General features: G+C 40.7%; 1 protein-coding gene across 1 annotated transcript; it reads right to left on the bottom strand.

The window, feature by feature from the left end:
- Nucleotides 1-250: 250 nt before the first annotated feature.
- Nucleotides 251-20,985, bottom strand: PIG-S (phosphatidylinositol glycan anchor biosynthesis class S). Its single transcript, XM_084598665.1, has 14 exons — nucleotides 20,831-20,985; nucleotides 20,241-20,377; nucleotides 17,512-17,704; nucleotides 16,375-16,512; nucleotides 11,703-11,812; nucleotides 6,999-7,119; nucleotides 5,999-6,060; nucleotides 3,999-4,113; nucleotides 2,759-2,848; nucleotides 2,154-2,374; nucleotides 1,836-1,964; nucleotides 1,416-1,518; nucleotides 1,248-1,305; nucleotides 251-446 (listed from the first exon to the last, which is right to left on the bottom strand). Exons 1-14 carry the CDS (start codon nucleotides 20,883-20,885, stop codon nucleotides 329-331), a joined length of 1,650 nt encoding a protein of 549 aa, XP_084454791.1. The 5' UTR covers nucleotides 20,886-20,985; the 3' UTR covers nucleotides 251-328.
- Nucleotides 20,986-21,120: the final 135 nt, after the last annotated feature.

The following is a 21,120-nucleotide window of genomic DNA, read 5'->3' as shown; positions in this document are numbered from 1 at the left end:
GCTCTCCTTCTAGGAACTAGAACGCGACACGCAGTTCAACACTAGGCCACCCAGCTGAGAAATACTCCCAAAGCACAAGTACAGATATATCAACACATACACGAGGGTCTGGCATAGAAACTTACACAGACAACCCAACAACCGCTGAGGCCGAACAGAGTACGGGCCTTACACCTAGTCTACACTGGCTGTGACAGCTTCACATATACAGCTGCAGCTCCCTCCAAACAGCAATTTCTTGAAGACCTCCTCACATATCATTCAGCATTTATTTGAAATTTACACAGTAGCACAACCGTAACTTATAAGCAACTCTGTTCAATGTAACTTAATCTTGCTTTTCTGCCTTGGGCATTTTCCTCTTCTTATAATAAGTCCAGAGGCCTTGTACTGACAGCACGACTGGCAGAGTGATTGGCAGGAATAGGGGAATGTAGATGGCGTATCTGCAAATCGAAATAAAAGTCAATTGTTCTGGTATGCCACCTAAAAAAAATTCAAGCATGCAAATACAACGGAGCTTCTGTGCTCCATTATTAGAGTATTATCCTAATACTGATAATACTAAGTCCATTGAAGCGCACTGCTACGCAAGCACTTGAGCAAGGACTACGCTGAACCTCCTCAATTCATTTACTGGGTGATCCCAGAACTACAAGGCACGCTGCAAGCACATTTTAAACACCGTGATTAAACTGGTGAGACATGCAGACCTCAACTTAAGCTGAGCTCACAAAAACTGAAATGGAGCACGTAATACTTCGAAACAGGTAAAAATGATACCATCCAGATTGCCATAACTGTACTACCTAAACGTCGCACGGCCCACCACACACAGCAGGTAAATGGCGTTGATTAGCAAGATGTAAATGGGAACAGAAAGACAATTAAAAAAAAAAGGGAAAATAAGAAGAATAAAAGCATGCTTTATGACCCACGCAATGACACCTAATGAGCAAAACAAGCAAAAATTGAAATGTTTCTCTGCACATGCAGATGGTCTCTTCAGCATGTATTGGGACATACTCAAGCCATGAAATTTACATTTGTGCTGAATCATTAGTTGCTCATACTATATGCTACAGGAATTACTTGTTCCTGAAAATGCCGAGTGCAGACACCTCCAAGAGGTGTTCAGCGTGCTTTACAGGACTCGACTTATAGCATCACCATAGTCATCATCAGCCAGACTACTATACCTAACGCCATTCTAAAAACAAGGAGCATTCGGTGAGCTTGAAACTTACTTTTGATCATCAGGGAAGTATAGAAGTGCCAGCAAAGAAGGGTCAAAGAATGCCTTATCTGAAAACGAGACAAAAAAATTTGAGGAGGGGAGAGAATGTCAGTGAGTCTTGTGCTAACGTCAGTTACGAAGGTGCAGCGACGAGAAATCGGATATTACTACAGCTTACCGGATGCCAAAAACGCAGCCTCAGCATGCTGGAAAGCGCTCTCCAGGTCTCCTCTTTCCAACAGATCAAAGCTTTGCTTTGCATGTGACACAGATGAATAAATCTAGACGGGCAAGAATGACGGAGAGCAACATTGAAAGCAGTTCATGCTAACAACTTATGCTGCCCACAGCCTCGGACTGTGATGGCCTCTGCCAGGCTTAGGAGTCGTCTCTGCTTTTATAACCTTATGACCACCGTATTTAGGTTTTCAGAGAAATTATATCATGCAATAGGACAAAACCGGTGGCATCAAATACGCTGCATGCATCACGCCCTCAATGCTATGTGTGGTATGATGCGTCCCTGCGTTCCTCGCGCATGCCAACACAAGTTCCCTAAGTGGACAGACTGACAAAGAGAGGCCACCCAATCACTTACAAGGTCTCCAATTTCATCCTTGACCACAATGTTGGAGATCTTGCTAAGCAACTCCGAGAGTGAATGTAAAGACGAGCTGCACATGGACAGGTAGTCCTGAGTCCTTCGTCTCAGAAGAAAAGCAACATCCTGCATGGAAACGAACGATAAATTTCCACTTGGCAACGATGTATGGAAGATAAAATGTGAACCCGTGCTTTCCCAATACTCTCCAATTACCTCTGTTTTTGCACTAGCTGTGAGCAACCCACAACATAAAAACGAAGCACAATGTTGGGACAAACGGGATACGGACGAGAATGAGCAACGTCTACTTACAAAATGTGAGGGCACTGGCTGGAATACTGCACGCTCATGGCTTTTGTCCGACAAGCCAACCAGAAGGCTGAACTGGGCCAAGAACACCTGAAATACAGAGTGCATGTCTATCTCGACAGGCTGGGGCAGCGTGTCGCCCGGTTCGGGAAACTTGGCAACATTGTAAAAGAGGACACCTCCCCATTTGGGCACGAGGAATGAGTTAGTCTCCAGCCGTTCACCTGCAAACAAGAAAGTAGTAAGGCAAGGGACAGAAGTAATCGGGCCATACCATGATTGCAGAATGGCTTTTGAGTGCCATGGCTAAGTCTGCACAATGAAGAGTCTCTTATTAACTGCTTTATGGACTTTCCCCACAGCCACTGACAACCATACGTATCATTGGTAAAACTATAAAATGTATTTTACAATAAGACCAAGGGCCATTAGCTCATGTTAACAATGAGACAGGCAGTATGATGCCATTGCCCACCTAAACCATGCCCCAACTGCCCTAATTTCCACAGCAGCAGTCCCAATCTCAACCCAAAGACTGGCATTCATTGCTTTACAAACCTTAAAACTTCTGGCAGGCATACATGGCTCTTTGCAAACAATGTACATACCTTGTTCATCATATATGTACAGCGGGTGATGATTCTGCGGCACGACAAAGACCACGAAGTTGAGAACAGGGCGAATCGATGCTTGAAATCCTTGAAAAGAACAAGGAAACCAGACCATCAGTCCAAATAATGCACAAATGGAGAGAATTCATTAATAACACGCGCCCAATTCATAACTACAAAAAGTACACAACAGGCATGAAGATACGGTGGACATTAATTCGAACTCGCTTAAACTTGCAGACTTACCCAAACTGATGCAAGAGTATTGACTAGCTCCAGCGTATTTGAAACTGAAAGTAATCTTGACCTTCTTCAATTAAAGAAAAGGCCTAAAACACCCCGTCTAACATTCATTCACAAGATTTATGACAATCCAGCTCCACAGCTTTTTCTCGTAATGATCACAGTTTTAAATTGAACCATCATTCTCACACATTACCTTTTAGTATTATGTTTTCATTTTTACAATTAGCTGTAAAAATACAATCAGCTGTTAAGGAAGGCTGAAAAGACTCCTATGAAAAACTATGAAACTAATTTTGCAGCAAACATACAAAAAAAAATTAGGCTCCTATTAAAAATTATCAAACTAATTTTGTAGCAGCCAACATACAAAAAAGTTAGACTCCTATGAAAAATTATGAAACTAATTCTGCAGCAGCAAGCATACAAAAAAAAAAATTAAATAAACTTGTGCATTGTTATCTTTGTCTTAAATGTAACACTAATATAAAACATTTTAGTACAAGTGTATCAGTGTTTGTTAATGGACATGTGACAATAACTTCTATCATTCTGACAACCACTTACATTATTTACAAAGAAGTGGCATCATTCTTATGTTTCATGATCAAATTTATATTCTTTTCGTACCACAAATATATTTCTCTGCCTCCAACCTATGCCCTCTTATGGGCCCGTAGGGTAAATAAATGAATTAACGTGTGAATTAGCAAAACATTAAATTGGGCAAGGTGGTAGATGTTCATAATGTAAACAGCAAAAACTACAAGGGACAAGAAAAGAAGAGACACAGGACAGCGCTCGTCCTGTGCCCCTTCTTTTTCTGTCCCTTGTAGTTTTTGCTGTTTACATTATGAACATGTGGATGGTTCACTAACTTCAAGTACATTAAAGAAGCCCTTTGTTAATTCAAAGTGTGCAAATTTTAACATAAAAGCATTCATGACTCCTTAGGATGCACAAGCATACTAAGGAGATATAAATGACTGCTTACCTCTGCTTCCTTCTATAGGGTTTATGATCAATGACAGTTGATCAGCTGTTGCTGTGAATGCATTTTTTTTAGGGTCTAAGCGCCGTGTCAGCTTCAGTGGGGTAAAGAACAGCACCTGTTTCCAGAATGACAGAGAGAGATTGTCCCATTCAGGTGCTGCATGTACATGCACGTGTATGTACAGTACATTCATACATGCATCGTGATTGCAGTCATGGGCCCGTGTAGCAAGCGCAATGCGCAGAAATGTGAACACCAAAATAAATGCACTGAAAAATGTGAAGGCTTCCACGTAACCATCTCGAACGGGGCACATCGCTGCGAACCTTTGTAGCCTTCATTTGTTGCTGCTGACAACTGCTGGCACATGGCCTTATTACTCTGCTTACAACACATAGAAATATCTTGTGCTTTTTTTTTTTTTTTTTTTTGTTTACGCTCAGTGTTGCTGAAATGTGGCTTTATCATTTTTGTTGACATGCGAGATGAGCCGAAATGTGTCTCGAATGATTGTGGCCGCTCACATACTTCCACAACGTTCCAGGTTGTTCTAGTCACCTTTGTGGCTTTATCTAGATGCCACGGGTATTCATAGTTCGACGACTGACGAGCACACTTGCTGCTATCAATGCTGCCGAGTTGCTTACTTCTTTTGCAGGCGCAGGTCAGTCCAATAAAGAGTTCACTTAGGTGCTACACGCCCCTTTATTTGCAGCATTCAGCACTGTTACCACCACGTGACAATATGAAGCGAGCACACACAAAAAATTGTTTTCAAGATGGATACCTCTGTGCTTTATGGCAGCTCTGGTATAGCTCTGGACAGTGCGAAGTTTTTCAGTTTGTTTCTTTTGCAAGGATGAGTGCTTTAAGAAAGCTCAAAATATGCTGATTTGTTTATGTAATGAAGTTTCTTGACAGGAAAGGCATTGAAGTGCTTCTTAAATGCTGCTTATGGTAATATTCTAATGCAGGAAATCCATAGCGGTGGTCCTTGTGAGTATACGAGTCAAATATGAAAGCGTTGCATGGAGTACATAGTTTACAAGTAAAAGCGCTTCCGGTGACCACTAGAGAACCAATTGGGGTGACACATCCCAGCACGCACCTCATCTTCATCTTCAGTGCGTATAATGGTAGCTTAAAAATTTGTGTTGCAGTGACGATTGATGGGACAGCTATTGCTCGTGCACATTTTCTAGTTTTCATAAATAGCTTTTCATGGACCCATCAAGACCCCATATGTTTCTGCATTGTGCAGAGTCACAATGTAGAGACATATTTAACTGCATATTTAATTATAGTTTCTTGGCAGAAACTGTATAGTTAAGCATTTGAAAGAATGAGAAATTTTCCTGCAGAATCTTGACATGTTCCCTGACACAACCAATACAATCTTAATATTCTGGCACTTTCCTCTGATTTGGATGAGCACCTGCACCTGAAAGGCTTATGTTGCCACTATAAAAACAACTGCCACAAGAAAAAAATAATGCTTGTCATGCCCCTGACAAATATATTTCTTTCTGCCTGAATAAAAGCATAGAAACTAGTAAACAATGTATATGCTGCATTGCTGTGACTGCACTTACACCTGTATTGGCAAAAATTTAAGTCGAGAACACACTTATGTAAAATTGCACGGGAGATACTGCCCTGCACGCACACATTAGGCTCCCCAACTTCTGCTGGAAAATGTAGGGGTGAAGTTGAAACACATAATTGTGCTCGGTTCCTTTCTCTTTTTCCAAGTAAAGTAGACTGGATAACACTCCTTCCAAGCAGACCTACCTTGAAAAATCCTCACAGACTTCTTGCTCTCTTTCAAGACAAAAGATTGACCCTGACAACAGTACATTAAAAAGAAGTTGTGATGTGAGAATAAGTGGATGCTCAAACTATCATTATTATGCAACGATGTGCACAACAGATATGTCCACTTATTTCATACATCAAGCTTTACCAGACAGCACATAATTTGTATTCATATCTTACTGTACCTGACTCTTGACGTGCACTTTTGCCACCATCGAAATCTTGTCCAGAAAGGGCTTCATGTAAACTGCACAAAGATATCAAAAATGAATTGTTTACGCAAACCAAGCAAAATATAGTGGCAGCAAATAAATGTCAGTGAAGGATCCTTCTTCTTTGTTTAAGAGTGAGCGAATTTACACAGTACACAGTGCACTGCTGCTATCCATTGTCAGACTCACTCCACATACTATAGCTCAAGCCAGCCATCACAGAAACCATATCTCTCACAAATGAGTCCCGTGACTTCACCTGCATACTTAGTGCCTGGCCTCATCCCGGGTTAGAATTTGATGAGGGGAGAGCTCAAAATACACTGGCACCAGTAAGCAACTGAGTGGCGACATAATATGGTACAGCCACCTCAAGTCTCAGTTCTGTACACTTGAGATCAGAAGTCGCAAGGAGAGTGTGCTCTGGCTCTTCCAGATGTAGAACAGGTCTACGTCGCATTCACAAAATAAGAGCAAAGGCTTATAAAATAAGCTGCCAATGTGCCTCATTGACTTGAAACAAGATCCTCACAGCAACCCCCCCCCCTCCTATGCAGATAGGAAGGAGAAGGGAAGGCAGGAATACTAACCGTAAGATAATGCCACTCTCCTGAAGGTGAATACAGGAGCTTACACTTTTTTTTTGGCACACTCCAACAAAGCTCCACAAATGCCACAAAAAGGTCCTTGTACAACTACTGCTTTAAAACACCTACATGTGCACAACCTATGTTTGCTTTCTATAGGTTCTCTTGGCTGATACAGAAGCTCAATATGCAATGGAAAAAAAATCTTTAAAAAATGTAGAAAATTTAGTGCTAAAAATGAATCCACCGATGGGAACCATACATCTGTTTACCTACACTCCCTTCACAACACTTGTGTGCTGCAAAGCACTTCTCAGTGTCATCTCAATTCACATTTATCTCATTGCTAACCACTCGTCACAGACAAGAGACAAAAGCATGCTCGCCTTCAACTGCATCCTGTATCCGCCACGTCACATCCAGGGTCTGGGGCTCGGGAACAACAAGGGTGAAGGTCACATCAAATTCTGTGGCTGCACTCAGGGGCCTCATGCGTTCCTTGTCCAGCTGCAGAGATGAAGGGCATACACAAAGAGAAATGTTGTGGGGACCATGATTAACATCATCATCACCAGCATCGTTAGCCAAGATGAGCTCCCCATGGGTACAAATCTTTCCGGGAATGACCTCGAATCACTCCACTTTTGCAACAGCCATGGAAAAATGTTGTACCAAAGAGATCTTTAATCTCATCATCCCAACCTGACTCTCATTCGCTGCAATGGTTAGGTATTTTCCATCTCATGGACACTCTAGTAGACCGCTGTCTATCAATTCGATGCATCGCTGAGTTCCAGCCAGATGCTGAACTCGAGTTTGCTCTTTAATACATGCTTCTTTTCTCTGCCTCTTAATGTTTTTATTCACGCGCCTTAAAGGCCCCTTACAGGCGTTACGTAGGGGTCTGAAGAAACCCGAAAATTCATTGTAGTACATAACAGAGCTAAACATAAAAACTGAAAAGTATAAACAAATGTGAACTTTGAGAAATAGAGAACATATGACTGATAAAACAAGTGCTTGAAGCACATACACACGTGGACCACAGCGATGGATACAAAATATAAAAAAAATAAAGAGCACTGCAGAATCTGCATCGGAGTAATGTGAAAGCACAGATACTGCTGTTGGTGGCTTCTAGTTGCTTAATTCACTTCTTGTTTACCCATTTTAGTCTTTAGTACTTTCAAATTGCGCGCCGATCTCTTGCAACGCCCTTTTTCGGTTCTACTTCCAGTTATGTGACGTCACATTAATTCACTTCTTGTTTACCGCTTTTAGTCTTTGGTACTTTCAAATGGCACGCCAGTCCCTTCACATGTCCTTTTTCGGCTACACTTCCTGTTGCGTGATGTCGCATCCTTGGCGTCACAATATTTCACTTCTAGTTTACCCGTTTTAGTCTTCGGTACTTTAAAATTGCGCGCCAATCCCTTCCTATGCCTTTCCCACGTGACGTCTCATCTTTGACGTCACCCTAGCTGACTGCCTTAATTAACTACTTTAGTCTTTGGTACTTTCAAATGCGCACCAATCCCTTCCTATGTCCTTTTTTGGCTCGACTTCAGGTAGTGTGATGTCACATCCTTGACGTTATCTTATATGACTGATTTAATTAACTATTTTAGCATTTGATACATTCAAATGCGGAGCCAAGCCATTGGCTAATGAGACCATTTTTGCCTTTAATTTTAAGTTTTTTGCCTCTAATTAATTACCTAATTAAATTATTGCCTAATTATTTTTTTGGACACAACATTGTCACTCTCTATCGATTGACACCACTCATTAACCTCTACCACTTCTCAATTACAACTGCTGCAGATAACTTTTACATTTTTTGCCTGCAATTGATTAACTAATTAACTTATTGGCTTAATTATCTTTTCGGACACAACATTGTCACCCTCTATCGATTGACACCACTCATTAACCTCTATCACTTCTCAAATGCTCACAATTGCTGCAGACACGATTTTTCGTTGTTTGCCTCTAGTTAATTACCTAATTAACTTATCGGCCTAATTATTTTTTCAGAGACAACATTAGGTCACCCCTATCGTTTGACACCATTCATTAACCTCTACCACTTTTCAATTGCTCACTTCTGCGGACATTTACATTTCTTTCCTGTAATTAATTACTCAATTAACTTATTGGCCTAATTATTTTTTCAGACACGACATTGTCACCCTCTATCGATTGACACCACTCATTAACCTCTACCACTTCTCAATTACAACTGCTGCAGGTAACTTTTACATTTTTTGCTTGCAATTAATTACCTAATTAACTTATCGGACTAATTATTTTTCCAGACACAACATTACGTCACTTTCTATCGATTGACACCGCTCATTAACCTCTACCACTTCTCAATTACTCACAACTGCTGCGGACCCAATTTTGGTGACGCGGCCTGCGGACGCAATCAGAAATCTGTGAACACAGCGAAGTAATGCTTTTGCATTAATAATACAATTCTGACAACAGTCTATCACGAAGTAGTAAGAAGTAAGCACTTCAGTTTGGTAACAAATGTGTCGTGATTTTTTTCGGAAACGATTTCTGCTGGTAGTTTGCTCCAATGGTAAATGGCCATGAACGTAGGCGAATGACGCATAAATTTGGTGTTAGCAGTCTTGGGTTGGACCCTTTGACTGTTTTTGCTGTACGGGTACTGTGCTAAATGTATAGTTTAAAAAAATTCGACACTGGGGGGTGAATATCTTTGAATTAATTTGACAGTCAAAGGGTTAAAGCAGTGGTCTAGATGGGGGAAAATGCAATGTGCTGGCTTGATACGAGATTCTGCGAATGGCGATGGATTGCGATAAAGCCTGCGAAAGTGACATAGCAGGATGGCGTCTTTGCTTTTCAAGTGCGCTTAAATTTAGAGATGGTTTAATATTTGTGATTCTTGAGTATTGAGCGTATTTCCTTGCAATAAACCTAGCTGCTTTATTTTGAAGTGATTCCAGTTTCTCTGCATTCCAGATGTGGGTTCCAGACAAAACCGGCATATTCTAGTTGCGACCCGACTAAAGTTGTGTACACTAACAATTAGGTCACCTGATTTGCAAAGTACAAGAGACGCCTAAGGAAAACGAGGGTTTTGGATGCTTTAGTGGTTATGTAATCAATATGTTTATGCCATGTCAAATCTGAACAAATATGGACACCTAGGTATTTGACTGCAGGAAATTTTTCAATGGCCACGTTACCGATAAAATAAGAGATGGGCTCAGTGGTTCTAGTCGCCGTAAATGTTACAGCTTTCGTTTTTGAAACGTTTATTTCCCTATGCCATTGTTTGCACCACTTAGCAATTTCGCTAAGATCCGATTGCAAAGCATTAGTATCATGAGGGTCAGTAATTGTTCTGTAGTCATCAGCAAATAGCCTAATTTTAAAAGTGAGGTTACTGCTTATGCCATTAATGAATATAAGAAAAAGGATTCATCCAAGCACCGAACCTTGAGGCACACCAGACATTACACGGGTTACTGCAGAGCAAAATCCACTGGTAGACGCAAATTGCTGCCGGTTAGGTAAAAACTTGACAGTCCAGTTCAGGACATGGCTGTTTATTTTAAGATTTGCAAGTTTAAATATAAAACGAGTGTGAGCAAATTTGTTCAACGCTTTTGCAAAGTCAATGAATATGGTATCGATTCTCATTATTGGTGTACCACGACGTGCAGGTCGGCTACGAGTTCAAATAACTGTGACTCACAGGAACAGCCACACAATAATCCGTGTTGGTTTTGGAACAAAAAAAAAAAATGCTGTGCTGATTGAGGTACTTCATTACTGCTGATGATATGATGTGTTCCAAAAGTTTACATGGTATATTCATTAATAAGATGGGCCTGTAATTTGAGAGGACAGAGGGATCCTCAGATTTAGATACAAGTATAATTCACGTGATTTTCCAAGTGTCAAGTGCAATTCCTGTATCAATAGACTGCTGAAAAATTTAAGTGAGCACGCGGGATATCACTGGTCTAGTTAACTTGAACAGTTTTGGACACATGTCATCAGGCCAGGGGGGCTGAATTACTTGGCAAACTATCAATAGCTCACTCAATTGCTTCTTATGTAAGTTATCTTCCTTTACATTGTTGCACTCTGTACCTATCCTGACTGCAAGCCTTTTTTGTAAATGTCCAAGTTTCATTCCAAAAGTTGAGCACTGGCAAGACACACTTTACTTTTTGGAGACACAGGTAAGCTGCTGTTCATCACTTGAGCATGACAGTCAGGTGAGTCCAGCCCATTTTCATTTTACTCCTAATTTTACCCTCATAATCTATATCTGCTGTGACTAATTGATCCAGAAAAGTGCGCTCCTTCCCTGCCTCCAGTATTTTAGTACCTGCTGCAAATTGTTTCTGCCTGGACAAATTAATTACTTTGGTTCTATTAATAATTTTAGAGTACCAGTGCTGTTTGCTCGTCTAAACCCTCAATCACGATTGTAATTGATCCCCCGAGTTGCTTGCCAGGACAACAACCTTAGAAAATCGACTATGATGACAATAATTAAACTTGCACATTGTCTACCATTTGGCTTGCAATGGAATCATTCTAAGTCTTCTTCTATCCATTTTACCCTTTCCCTGCATGGTTGCACTGTAACTTGCTCAAATTTAGCTTTACGTCAGCAAGTCCACTCAAGCCACAACTACTGCAACCACAGCTCTTAGCTTCAGGGTACCATTCACTAGATACCTTCACCAGATATTAGCCAAAAGCCACTTGCTCACCAATGGGTGCGCACTTTCACATGCAAATAGGGTTATGAGCATCTTTACAAGAATTACATTCTACTACCCATCATTACAGATTGTTCTGGCTTTTCTGGTGGTGTGACACAATTCCTTTCAAGTCCTTTACTCCTTCTAATACCCTGTACCACATTCACAGTGAAGATGGAAAATGATAAACTCTAACCAAAGACTTTCCTAAACAAAAAAATTATCACATCTCAATGTTGTTCTCACGCACAATATAATAAAAGCAGGCAAGCAAAGATCTACAGCGTCACATGCGCAGGGCCCGCAAAAGTGAACCACTCTTGTGCTTACCTTTGCTCGCTCTGAGACCTTCAGGGAAGTGTGCAGTCTCTTCAGTGCATTCTCCCTCACAGCGAACTGCCGTATAGCATCCACTATGTTCTTGGACAAAATGGCGGCATCTGCAAGTGATGATGCCAACTGTATTTGCAATGATGATATTCCTGCTTCCACTCTACACGCAGGCATGCTTAAACTACGTGTAAAATGCCAGAAGGACAAAAACAAGGTGCCTCTTTTACTATAAAAGAATAAATGTTCAGTCAAGATTAAACTTCACAAGAACACAGAAAGACAAAAAGGGAGCTTTACCTGGCAAGGAACAAGTGTGGATTCGGTAAGACAGTAAAGGCTAGCTGGCTAGCTGGCAAGGAACACCTGTTAGCTGTGGCTTGCTTTACAAGCACAAAATGATGGCCAAAGGTTAGAAAGAGAACAACAAATGTCAAGGGAGTAGTGTTGCAGAAACCACACCACACCACACTTGTGCAGCTTGCATGAACATGCCTCTGTCAATAATAATAATAATAATAATAATAATAATAATAATAATAATAATAATAATAATAATAATAATAATAATAATAATAATAATAATAAAAATCTTTATTTAATGTGGGAAGGAACAACCATGTGGTCTTCGTGCTGCAGCACATAATAATAATACCCCACCGGGGTGGCGCAGTGGTTACGGCGCTCGACTACTGTTCCCAAGAACGCAGGATCGAATCCTGGCCTCGGCGGCCGCTTTTCGATGGAGGCGAAAAGCAAGGCGCCCGTGTGCTGTGCGATGTCAGTGCACGTTAAAGAACCCCAGGTGGCCAAAATTTCCGGAGTCCTCCACTACAGCGTCTCTCATAGCCTGAGTTGCTTTGGGACGTTAAACCCCACAGACCAAACTAAATAATAATAATAATAATAATAATAATAATAATAATAATAATAATAATAATAATAATTATTATTATTATTATTATTATTATTATTATTATTATTATTATTTTATTATATTGTGCGTGAGAACAACATTGAGATGTGATAATTTTTTTGTTTAGGAAAGTCTTTGGTTAGAGTTTATCATTTTCCATCTTCACTGTGAATGTGGTACAGGGTATTAGAAGGAGTAAAGGACTTGAAAGGAATTGTGTCACACCACCAGAAAAGCCAGAACAATCTGTAATGATGGGTAGTAGAATGTAATTCTTGTAAAGATGCTCATAACCCTATTTGCATGTGAAAGTGCGCACCCATTGGTGAGCGAGTGGCTTTTGGCTCATTGCTATTGACAGTTTTGTGAAGTGTGTTCGACGTTCCGATCTGGAAACTGTTGAAGAATGTGTGTGGCTCGAGCTCACTTTAAATCGATATGAAAAACTTTTACTTGCAGCTTTCTACATTCCTCCGAATCTACCTCCTTCAGCCTATGATGATGTTCTGCTCTCAATCGAACATGTTATAACCCGTCATAGCAAACACAAACTTCTTATTTTAGGTGATTTTAATACTCCTGGTATCAACTGGAACTCACTTATTTCTTCTCACAACAATCATTACATATTAAGTAAGTGTAACGCTCTACTTGATTTTATAGCCTTTAACTCTTTGCAGCAACACAATTTCATTGCAAACTGTTGCGGTAATATTCTTGACATCTATCTATCGAATTTTGAAAGTGTTCGAGTCTCGAGTTCAGACATACCGCTGACTCGCTGTGACAAATTTCACCCTCCGCTTCTAGTTACTACTGCTCTCTCTGCCTCACCTTCTACTAATTCAGATCGGGTGGGGAATTCGCCCCGTTTCGCGTATGCACGTGGTGATTATGTCGGTCTTTTCAATTTCTTCTCTTCCGTCGACTGGTCCCTTTTAAATGACATTAATGATTCAGATGGACAAGTCAGTCGCTTTACAGAAATAGTTCTTGATGGTATGCGTCGGTACATACCTTTGCATACTCCTACGCGTAGGAAGTTCCCTTCCTGGTTTTCAAGGGAACTAATAACGGCGTTAAAGCTCAAGGAACGGGCCCATCGTAAAGCGAAACGCCCTGGGTTTCACAATTGGGCAGATGAGTTTCGCCGGGTGCGTTCTCTTTGCAAACGCTTATACAAGCGGGACTACGACTCCTATCTTGAGTCTTTAGAGAGGAATGCCTCAAATCGTCCTAGTCAGTTCTGGCGTTACGTTCGCAAGCGTTCCATTAAATCAGATTTAAGTATCAGCTTAGTTGACTCTCAGGGTTCGGAAATTCGGGATGTTGCCGACAGTTTTGCACAACATTTTTCCTCCGTTTACAAACATCCACATTGTGATTCCGTTTGCCTCCCTTCTGGTGCACTATCTAATTCCATTCTCTTTGACGAGGAGTTGATAACTGAGAGTCTTAAGCGTCTGAGACCATCTTTGTCTCCTGGACCTGATGGCATTCCAGCTGCCATAATAAAAGCCTTCAGTTATATCTTCGTACCAGTACTGACTGCCATATATAATAACTGTTTAAAAAATGCTGCCTTTCCTCGCGTGTGGAAAATGGCACGCGTGTTTCCTGTCTTCAAGTCTGGAAACAAATCTGATGTTTCCAATTATCGTCCGATTTCTCTTCTATGTGCAACCTCTAAGCTTTTCGAATTAGCTTTGCACAGCGTACTTTCCTTCCATCTCAAACATATCATAGTACCGAATCAACATGGCTTCATGTCGGGCCGCTCTACTTCTACCAGCCTAGTCACGTTTATGACGTATGCCTCTGCAGCAGTCCTTCAGAGGGGTCAGGTTGACACTGTGTACTGTGATATGAGCAAAGCTTTCGACGTTGTTACTCACTCACTACTTCTTGAAAAACTTCTACTCTCTGGCGTTGAAGTCTCACTCGTAGCCCTGCTACGCAACTATCTCCTTGATCGCTTCTGCTTTGTCAGTGTCAATGGACAGACTTCTTTCGTTTACCCTGCAACGAGTGGAGTTCCTCAAGGTTCAGTACTAGGCCCGCTTCTCTTCTCCGTTTTTATTAATGATGTTTCCTCGGCGATAAAGAACTCCTCGTTTCTTCTTTATGCTGATGATATAAAAATATTCAAGGTAATACATTCTTTTCAAGATTGCGTGTTGTTGCAATCGGACATATCTGCTTTTTCTGATTGGTGTGCGATGAATCGACTTACCCTCAATTCTTCCAAAACTAGGGTTGTGTCCTTTACTCGTAAAACACATAGCTTTCTGTACCATTATTCTGTGAATTCTGTGCTGTTGGATAGGGTTGATGAAATTAATGACCTTGGTGTACTTTTTGACCGCACCCTCAGCTTCTCCTCTCACACTAACCGCATTGCTCAGCGGGCTATGCGCACACTCGGATTCGTTTGCAGACTTTCGAGAGAGTTCCACACTCCACTTCCGTTCCTAAAACTGTACCTGTCCATATGCCTGCCGGTCTTGGAGTATGCGTCGGTTGTTTGGAATGGCACTTGCAAATCGAACTTGGACAAGGTTGACAGAGTACAAAAAAAATTTTTGCGGATATTTCATTATCGCTTTCCTTGCGCAACTTCCCCCTCTCGCTCCACCAGGAGCGCCCAACTGAATCTTCCTTCCCTTCACTGCCGTCGTATCAGACTTGATATCATATTTCTGTACAAACTCCTTCATGGCCACATTATGTGCCCTCAGCTCTTAGAGTACATCCTACTGCGCGTTCCGCGAAAGAGCATGAGGGAATTCAGACCATTTCAGGTTTCTCCTCTTCATTCCCACTCCCCTCTAGACAGGATGCAGTGGTTGTTTAACACTTTTTGTCCTCACCTTGACATCTTCCAAAACTCGCTCTGTTCATTTACATTGGATGTTCGTAGCGTTGTATTCTAAATAGTACTTTATCACTTAAAACTCCCACTTTCTAGCCTTAAATTGTATTTACTTCACTTTTTGCTTTTTCTCCTGTTCAATGCTGTCTGTATCGTGAACTACTTTTTATCCGTTTCTTACTTATATTTCAACTTTAAACTTTATATTCGAATCTTACTGCCCCTTGTTCAATTTTACTTCTTTATTGTATTATTCTGTATTTCTAGCCTGTGTTTTAAGTACCATGCACTTGTTGCGCCTTGAAGGGTTGTTTATTTTATGTATATTTCTATATTACTATAATCAATGTCAGTTATTTGTTGTTTTTTTTTCTCTTCTATCTACCGTTCTTTTTTTTTTTTTTTCTTTATTTCCTGGTGTGCTAAAAAATTCTCTCACTGTATATAAGTGATGCTACTCATTGTTTGCTTACTTTCCGTGATACTTTTCGTCTGTTTCATTTCATGTATTATTTATTTATTTTTTTGTGTTCTCTCTGTGTGTGTAAACATGTTTGTGCTTTTTCATTTTTGTTTCTTTTTTTTTTTATTTGTGCTGCAGCACAAAGACCACATGGTTGTTCCTGCGCACATTAAATAAAGATTGATTATTATTATTATTATTGGTTCACAGGAATGGAAAGGCCCAGTATCTATCACACTTGTTGCTGTGGACACCTGAACCACACCAAAAGTGAAGGGAGGAAGGTGGGAGTGAAAGTGAATAGAGAGAAAGGGCTGCCGTAGTGGAGGGCTCCGGAGTCTACTTTAACGTGCACTGACATCAATGCACTGCTTGAAAAAAGAGCGCTATTATTATAAAAAGAGTAAATGCACAGACTCACCTTTATTTGCCTTCACATAAACTATCTGATAGAGTCCAGCTGTGGCAACAGCATCACTGCTTTCTTCTGAATGTACAAGTATGTACAACCAGTTCCGAGAACTGAAATGCCCTGTCTTGTGAAGAATGTCGTCTGCATCTGTAAACCAAGAGCCTTTTAAGGTCCTCACGTAAATGGTCCAGAACCAGAAATACATAAACATAGCCATACAATTAGAAAAACACAGTTCTGAAACCTGTGATCTAATGTAAAAGCTCTACATGCTGAGCGAGTTACACCAAGTTCCATTATTTTAACACTGCACAATTCATGGTTTTAATTATGCCAAGTCAGACAGCATCAGGTGGTGCTGAGGAATTTTTGTGGGTAAGAAAGCTTGTTAACCCAAGCTTAAAATGTCGAATACTGAATTCCAACTAGGAAAAATAAATAGCAGGAAACAAAAAAATGGCAGGGTTTTAACATGGTTGAGCCGAATTGCCGAGCAAAAGCTGTTTCGATTGGTTTAGTTGTTTTGAGCCAGTACCCCTATGAAGAAGCATTCATCCAATTATAAAACTAATAATAACAATAATTCCTCTAATAATAAAACTAAATTGTCCAATATGTTGGAAACCAATTGGTACCATTATGCAATATTTAAATTACATGATTCAAGTTCCTGCAAAAGATGGAGACAACAAAGTACACTTTGGTTTAAGACACGCTGTTGCTGGACTAGGCTCACAAGGTTAAATCAAGGTCAGGCTTCTGGAAAAGCTTGGATTTTGCAGCTTTGGTCATGAAGGAGAGCACCAATGTTTGGTTCAAGCTGTGGGGTAGCACATTTGGTCTCTCTGAACCATATATTTATCTAGGCAATCATACACCCAGGGAGACACATGTGTATGTATAAGCATGCATAGGGGAAGCAAGCAGATGGATGTATGGATGTGGGATATGAAAATGAAGATGCAAGATGCATTCTTGTATTGAAGCCAAAGCCTTTTGAGATGGCTGCGCAGATTATTTCGCAGTCCTAAACTGCCCATATCTTGCTCTATGGTAGTACAGAAACATTCCAATATATATTCCAAAAGAACCTCCAAAGCCAAGATTAGTAGCAATGGGAAGGCAAGTGACAGCAATGCAGCTTACCAGATATACGTTTTGCGAATAATGCTGTTTCATTTTCATGGGCCTTTCGAAGGGCCCATTCATATACAAAGTTGACTTGGGCAGTGTCATGTCCATTTTGCCTGCTGGCCTCTTCAAGAAGCTGGAGCAGTTCTTTCTCTGTAGGCACCTTTTTGTCAGCGAGCACTACCTCCACTTTTATTAGGTGTGTGGCCTGGGCAGTGGAGACATGATGCTTAGCACGCAACTGTGAACACCACAGTACATTGTGAAATATCACAAAAGAGAGGCCATCGGGCCAAAAAATTATTTGCTCAACAATTTAATTAAATTTGAATTGTGCAGAAATATATGTTCTAATTCATCCAAATTCCATAAAAAATATCACAATTTAATCAATTTCATTAGTGCAAAGCCAAATGTTTAAACTGCACGGTTCTAAAATGTGAAAAATTAATTTTTTAATCAACATTATAAAATAAAATAATAATTCGCATTGCTTCTATAATGATGACATTTATCAGCCTGTGAATTTATTTATTTATTTATTTATTTATTACAAATACCTACAGCGCCCATTGGGCCTTATCGTAGGGGGGTTAGTTGCAAACATAAAGCAAACAAAAAAGCTGAAGTGAAAGTATACAATCATTTCTAAAAAAAAAAAAAAAAACACACACACACTCTTTAACAACAAGAATGGAGTCACATTGAATGCCAAGTGTAAAAGACACACTCAGAAATATTTGTGACTCAGTTTCACGATAAAGTACACTGCCTGTAATATAACACAGATTCATATAACGTTCTCGATGGCTAGTGAATAATTGGGCGCAGATACGACCTCATCCGGGAGTAAATTCCAATCTGAAATTGAGCGCGGAAAGATTGAAAACCTAAACGCATTTATGCGACCTTGATATGGCCTGATGTTTTTTTGTCTCGTCTCTCAGACTGATAATGAGGTTGTTTTAAGTATGTGTTCCTATCAATTCCTGTGTTTCTATTATTAATGTTGTTCAAAAGCTTTAACCGGAAGATTTTCCTGCATGCAGAAAGCAGTTTCCAACCTACACTTTCCCTGATTTGAGAACCTCTAATTCTGTAGTCGTAGATAGCCGTGACGAATCTTGCAGCCCTTTTTTGAACACGCTCTAACTTGTCTTCAGGGGTTTTTGTGAAGGGGTCCCAAGCCACACACGCGTATTCAAACACCGGCCTGATATTAGAGAGGTACAATGTTTCCTTCAGGGCTTTTGGTGCACACTTGAAATTTCTTTGAAAAAGATGTAAAAGGCGACATGCTTTAGCGCATGCAGTTTGAATGTGATTTGTCCAGTCCAATGTCGCCGTTAATGTGAAGAAAAGTCATACAAAAATTGCTGTTTATACTAAAAAATTTGTGCCTTAACCACAGTAAGCATTCATCTTATGGGTGGCAAGTGCGTGATAGATATTCTGGTTCCACTGTGAAAAACCTGCCCGGTTATTTATTGAGTACAAAAAAGTAACGCCAGCCAGAGGTTCAATTTCTGATGGCAAGCCACTATGAACAAGTGCCATCCAGTCTCTGACCAGAATAATGCAGCATTATACTACATCAATGGCACATGTTCCAAAAGACGCTTTTGTTTTATTGCGAAAGCAATACTACTCTAGGTTTCGAACCTTCAGCGTAGCGCGGCCGGTAACCACGTCTTACCCACATGACGCTGTGACGTCACACCCCACGTGACACTAGGGTGAGAGCTGGGCTACCAACTCAAGCGGTCGGCAGGAGCTGCCAACTTGAGTCTCTCGTTTGACATGGAACGGTTATGTCAAAATCAGCCTGCTAGGACCCGGACATTCACGTTACCCCTATAGGCCACTAAGGCACGTTCATACGGCTTGGTTAAAGCGGGGCTTTATATGTGGGCTGAGGAAGAAGAAAAACAGAAGAAGAAGAACACTTGGTCACCCGCAGCTAATGCTTTCACTCAATATTTGGTTCAGCAGCGTTGAACCCTTGTAATTTTTTTAGTAAAAAACCTGGCATCGACATTGTGAGTGAAAAATCACGGCCATGCTTCTGGATGGTGATAATGGCTAGTCACTGATTGGCCACCACGCCCAACATCATAAGACCATGTGACATGGCTAAGTTGACAGGGGCTTTATGGAGAATGAGATGGGAATGAAACTAAAGACCCTTGGATCCAAACTTTGACATGCTACCCCTAGGCCATGCACACATGCTATCTTTGCCAGGTAGTCTTGCACATAACGTGGTGGCTTACGACTGTAAGCTACCGATGAAAGGATTAATAATTAAGCAATTAGCAAGAGGAGTACCTTGATGGCAGAGCTTAAGTGTCTACCAAAATTTCCTCAGTAGCTGTTTTGATGCAACTGTTGTCTGGGGGCCTGTAGTGTACATCATGCAGTTGTGAAAAAGTACCAACTCAACAATGTAACAATGTCAGTAGGATTACTAGTTAACACTTATGTGTGCACACGATGTATATGTAAAAAAGCCATGCTAGATATTGCTCAGCGCTTTAAGGATATTTTATACATTCTCAGAGAAGGCTCACATGTGCGGTCTTTTGTTTCTTTTTGTTTTGATTTTTTTTTGTCTCGTGGAGGCAGCATGGCATGCGATTGTTATTTCTCCGCAATTCGCACAGCTTGCCAAACGGTACACTAAAACTTCTGGTGGGTTCAGGGTTCAAGCCCTCACAGTGTAAGCAGCGAATGTCCTCACGTACCGTTTTGCTGCTCAGTGCCTCGATTTCATCGTCGGGCAGTGTGACACGATACACTGTTGTCGTTTTCCACCACAAGGGCAAGCCCACTAAGATGAAGATTAGGATGAATGATATGCTCGCACAGACATGTGTCAGCCCTAGAAGAAGAAAAAAAGTTGGCGAAGATCTTACTCGACGCGTGATCATACCCATCGCAACAACCAGGCATGTTTCACGTTGTTCGTAGAGCACATTCATCATTATGTGCAAAGATAAACGTTCACGAAAAACACTTTGTTACAAATTAATGCAGTTAGCTATGTTGTCATCTTTAGTTTCACCTATTAGTTAGAAGGCGTGTGATCACACTCATCACAGCAACCCCGTATGTTTCACGTTGTTTGTCGAGCATTCATCATTATGTGCAAAGATAAACGGTTACTAAAAGCATTCTGCTATAAATTAGCACAATTACTGCAGCTATTGGAATTTTTGTTTAGTTGCATCTATTAGTTGGAACACTGAACTTAAGCAGATTGACCAACACCTTCCTCTTGCAGAACGTGGCCAGCGTTCATCTTGAGCGCCCATAGCTTGGGCTCATTCCTCACCTTTTCTTTCTACATTTTCAGACAAATCTTCACAAGCTGCTGACGAAGAAGACATCGAGAAATCACACACAAAAACTCAAGTGACAACCGATATTCACAGCAAAAGGCGGAGCACCGCCGCTGTTTGCATCCGCGGATAGCGGATTGGATTAGCTGTCGTTGACTGTTCAGCAATCATTGTTTCGTTAGTTTCGTTTTCATATAAAAACTTTGGTCTTGTCCATCATGGTCTTCTCTTTTGGGGAATAAAACTTGCTTTCTGTGACAAACTGTCATTCGGATATCAAATT

The sequence above is a fragment of the Amblyomma maculatum genome, chromosome 3 (genome assembly GCF_055883805.1).
Source record: "Amblyomma maculatum isolate TAMU_Amacu chromosome 3, ASM5588380v1, whole genome shotgun sequence".
Taxonomy (NCBI): Eukaryota; Metazoa; Arthropoda; class Arachnida; order Ixodida; family Ixodidae; genus Amblyomma; species Amblyomma maculatum.
The sequence above is the reverse complement of the archived record's forward strand: the minus strand, read 5'-3'. Positions and strand labels throughout refer to the sequence as shown.

Bases quoted from the DNA above. Each gene is read 5' to 3' on its own strand.
- PIG-S (XM_084598665.1), bottom strand. From the start codon at position 20,885: ATGTCTTCTTCGTCAGCAGCTTGTGAAGATTTGTCTGAAAATGTAGAA. The intron at 7,120-11,702 runs GTAAGCACAAGA...TCATCTCTGCAG, and splicing joins AGGTCTCAGAGCGAGCAAAG to CTGGACAAGGAACGCATGAG. The intron at 2,375-2,758 runs GTATGTACATTG...TCTTGTTTGCAG, and splicing joins GTACATATATGATGAACAAG to GTGAACGGCTGGAGACTAAC.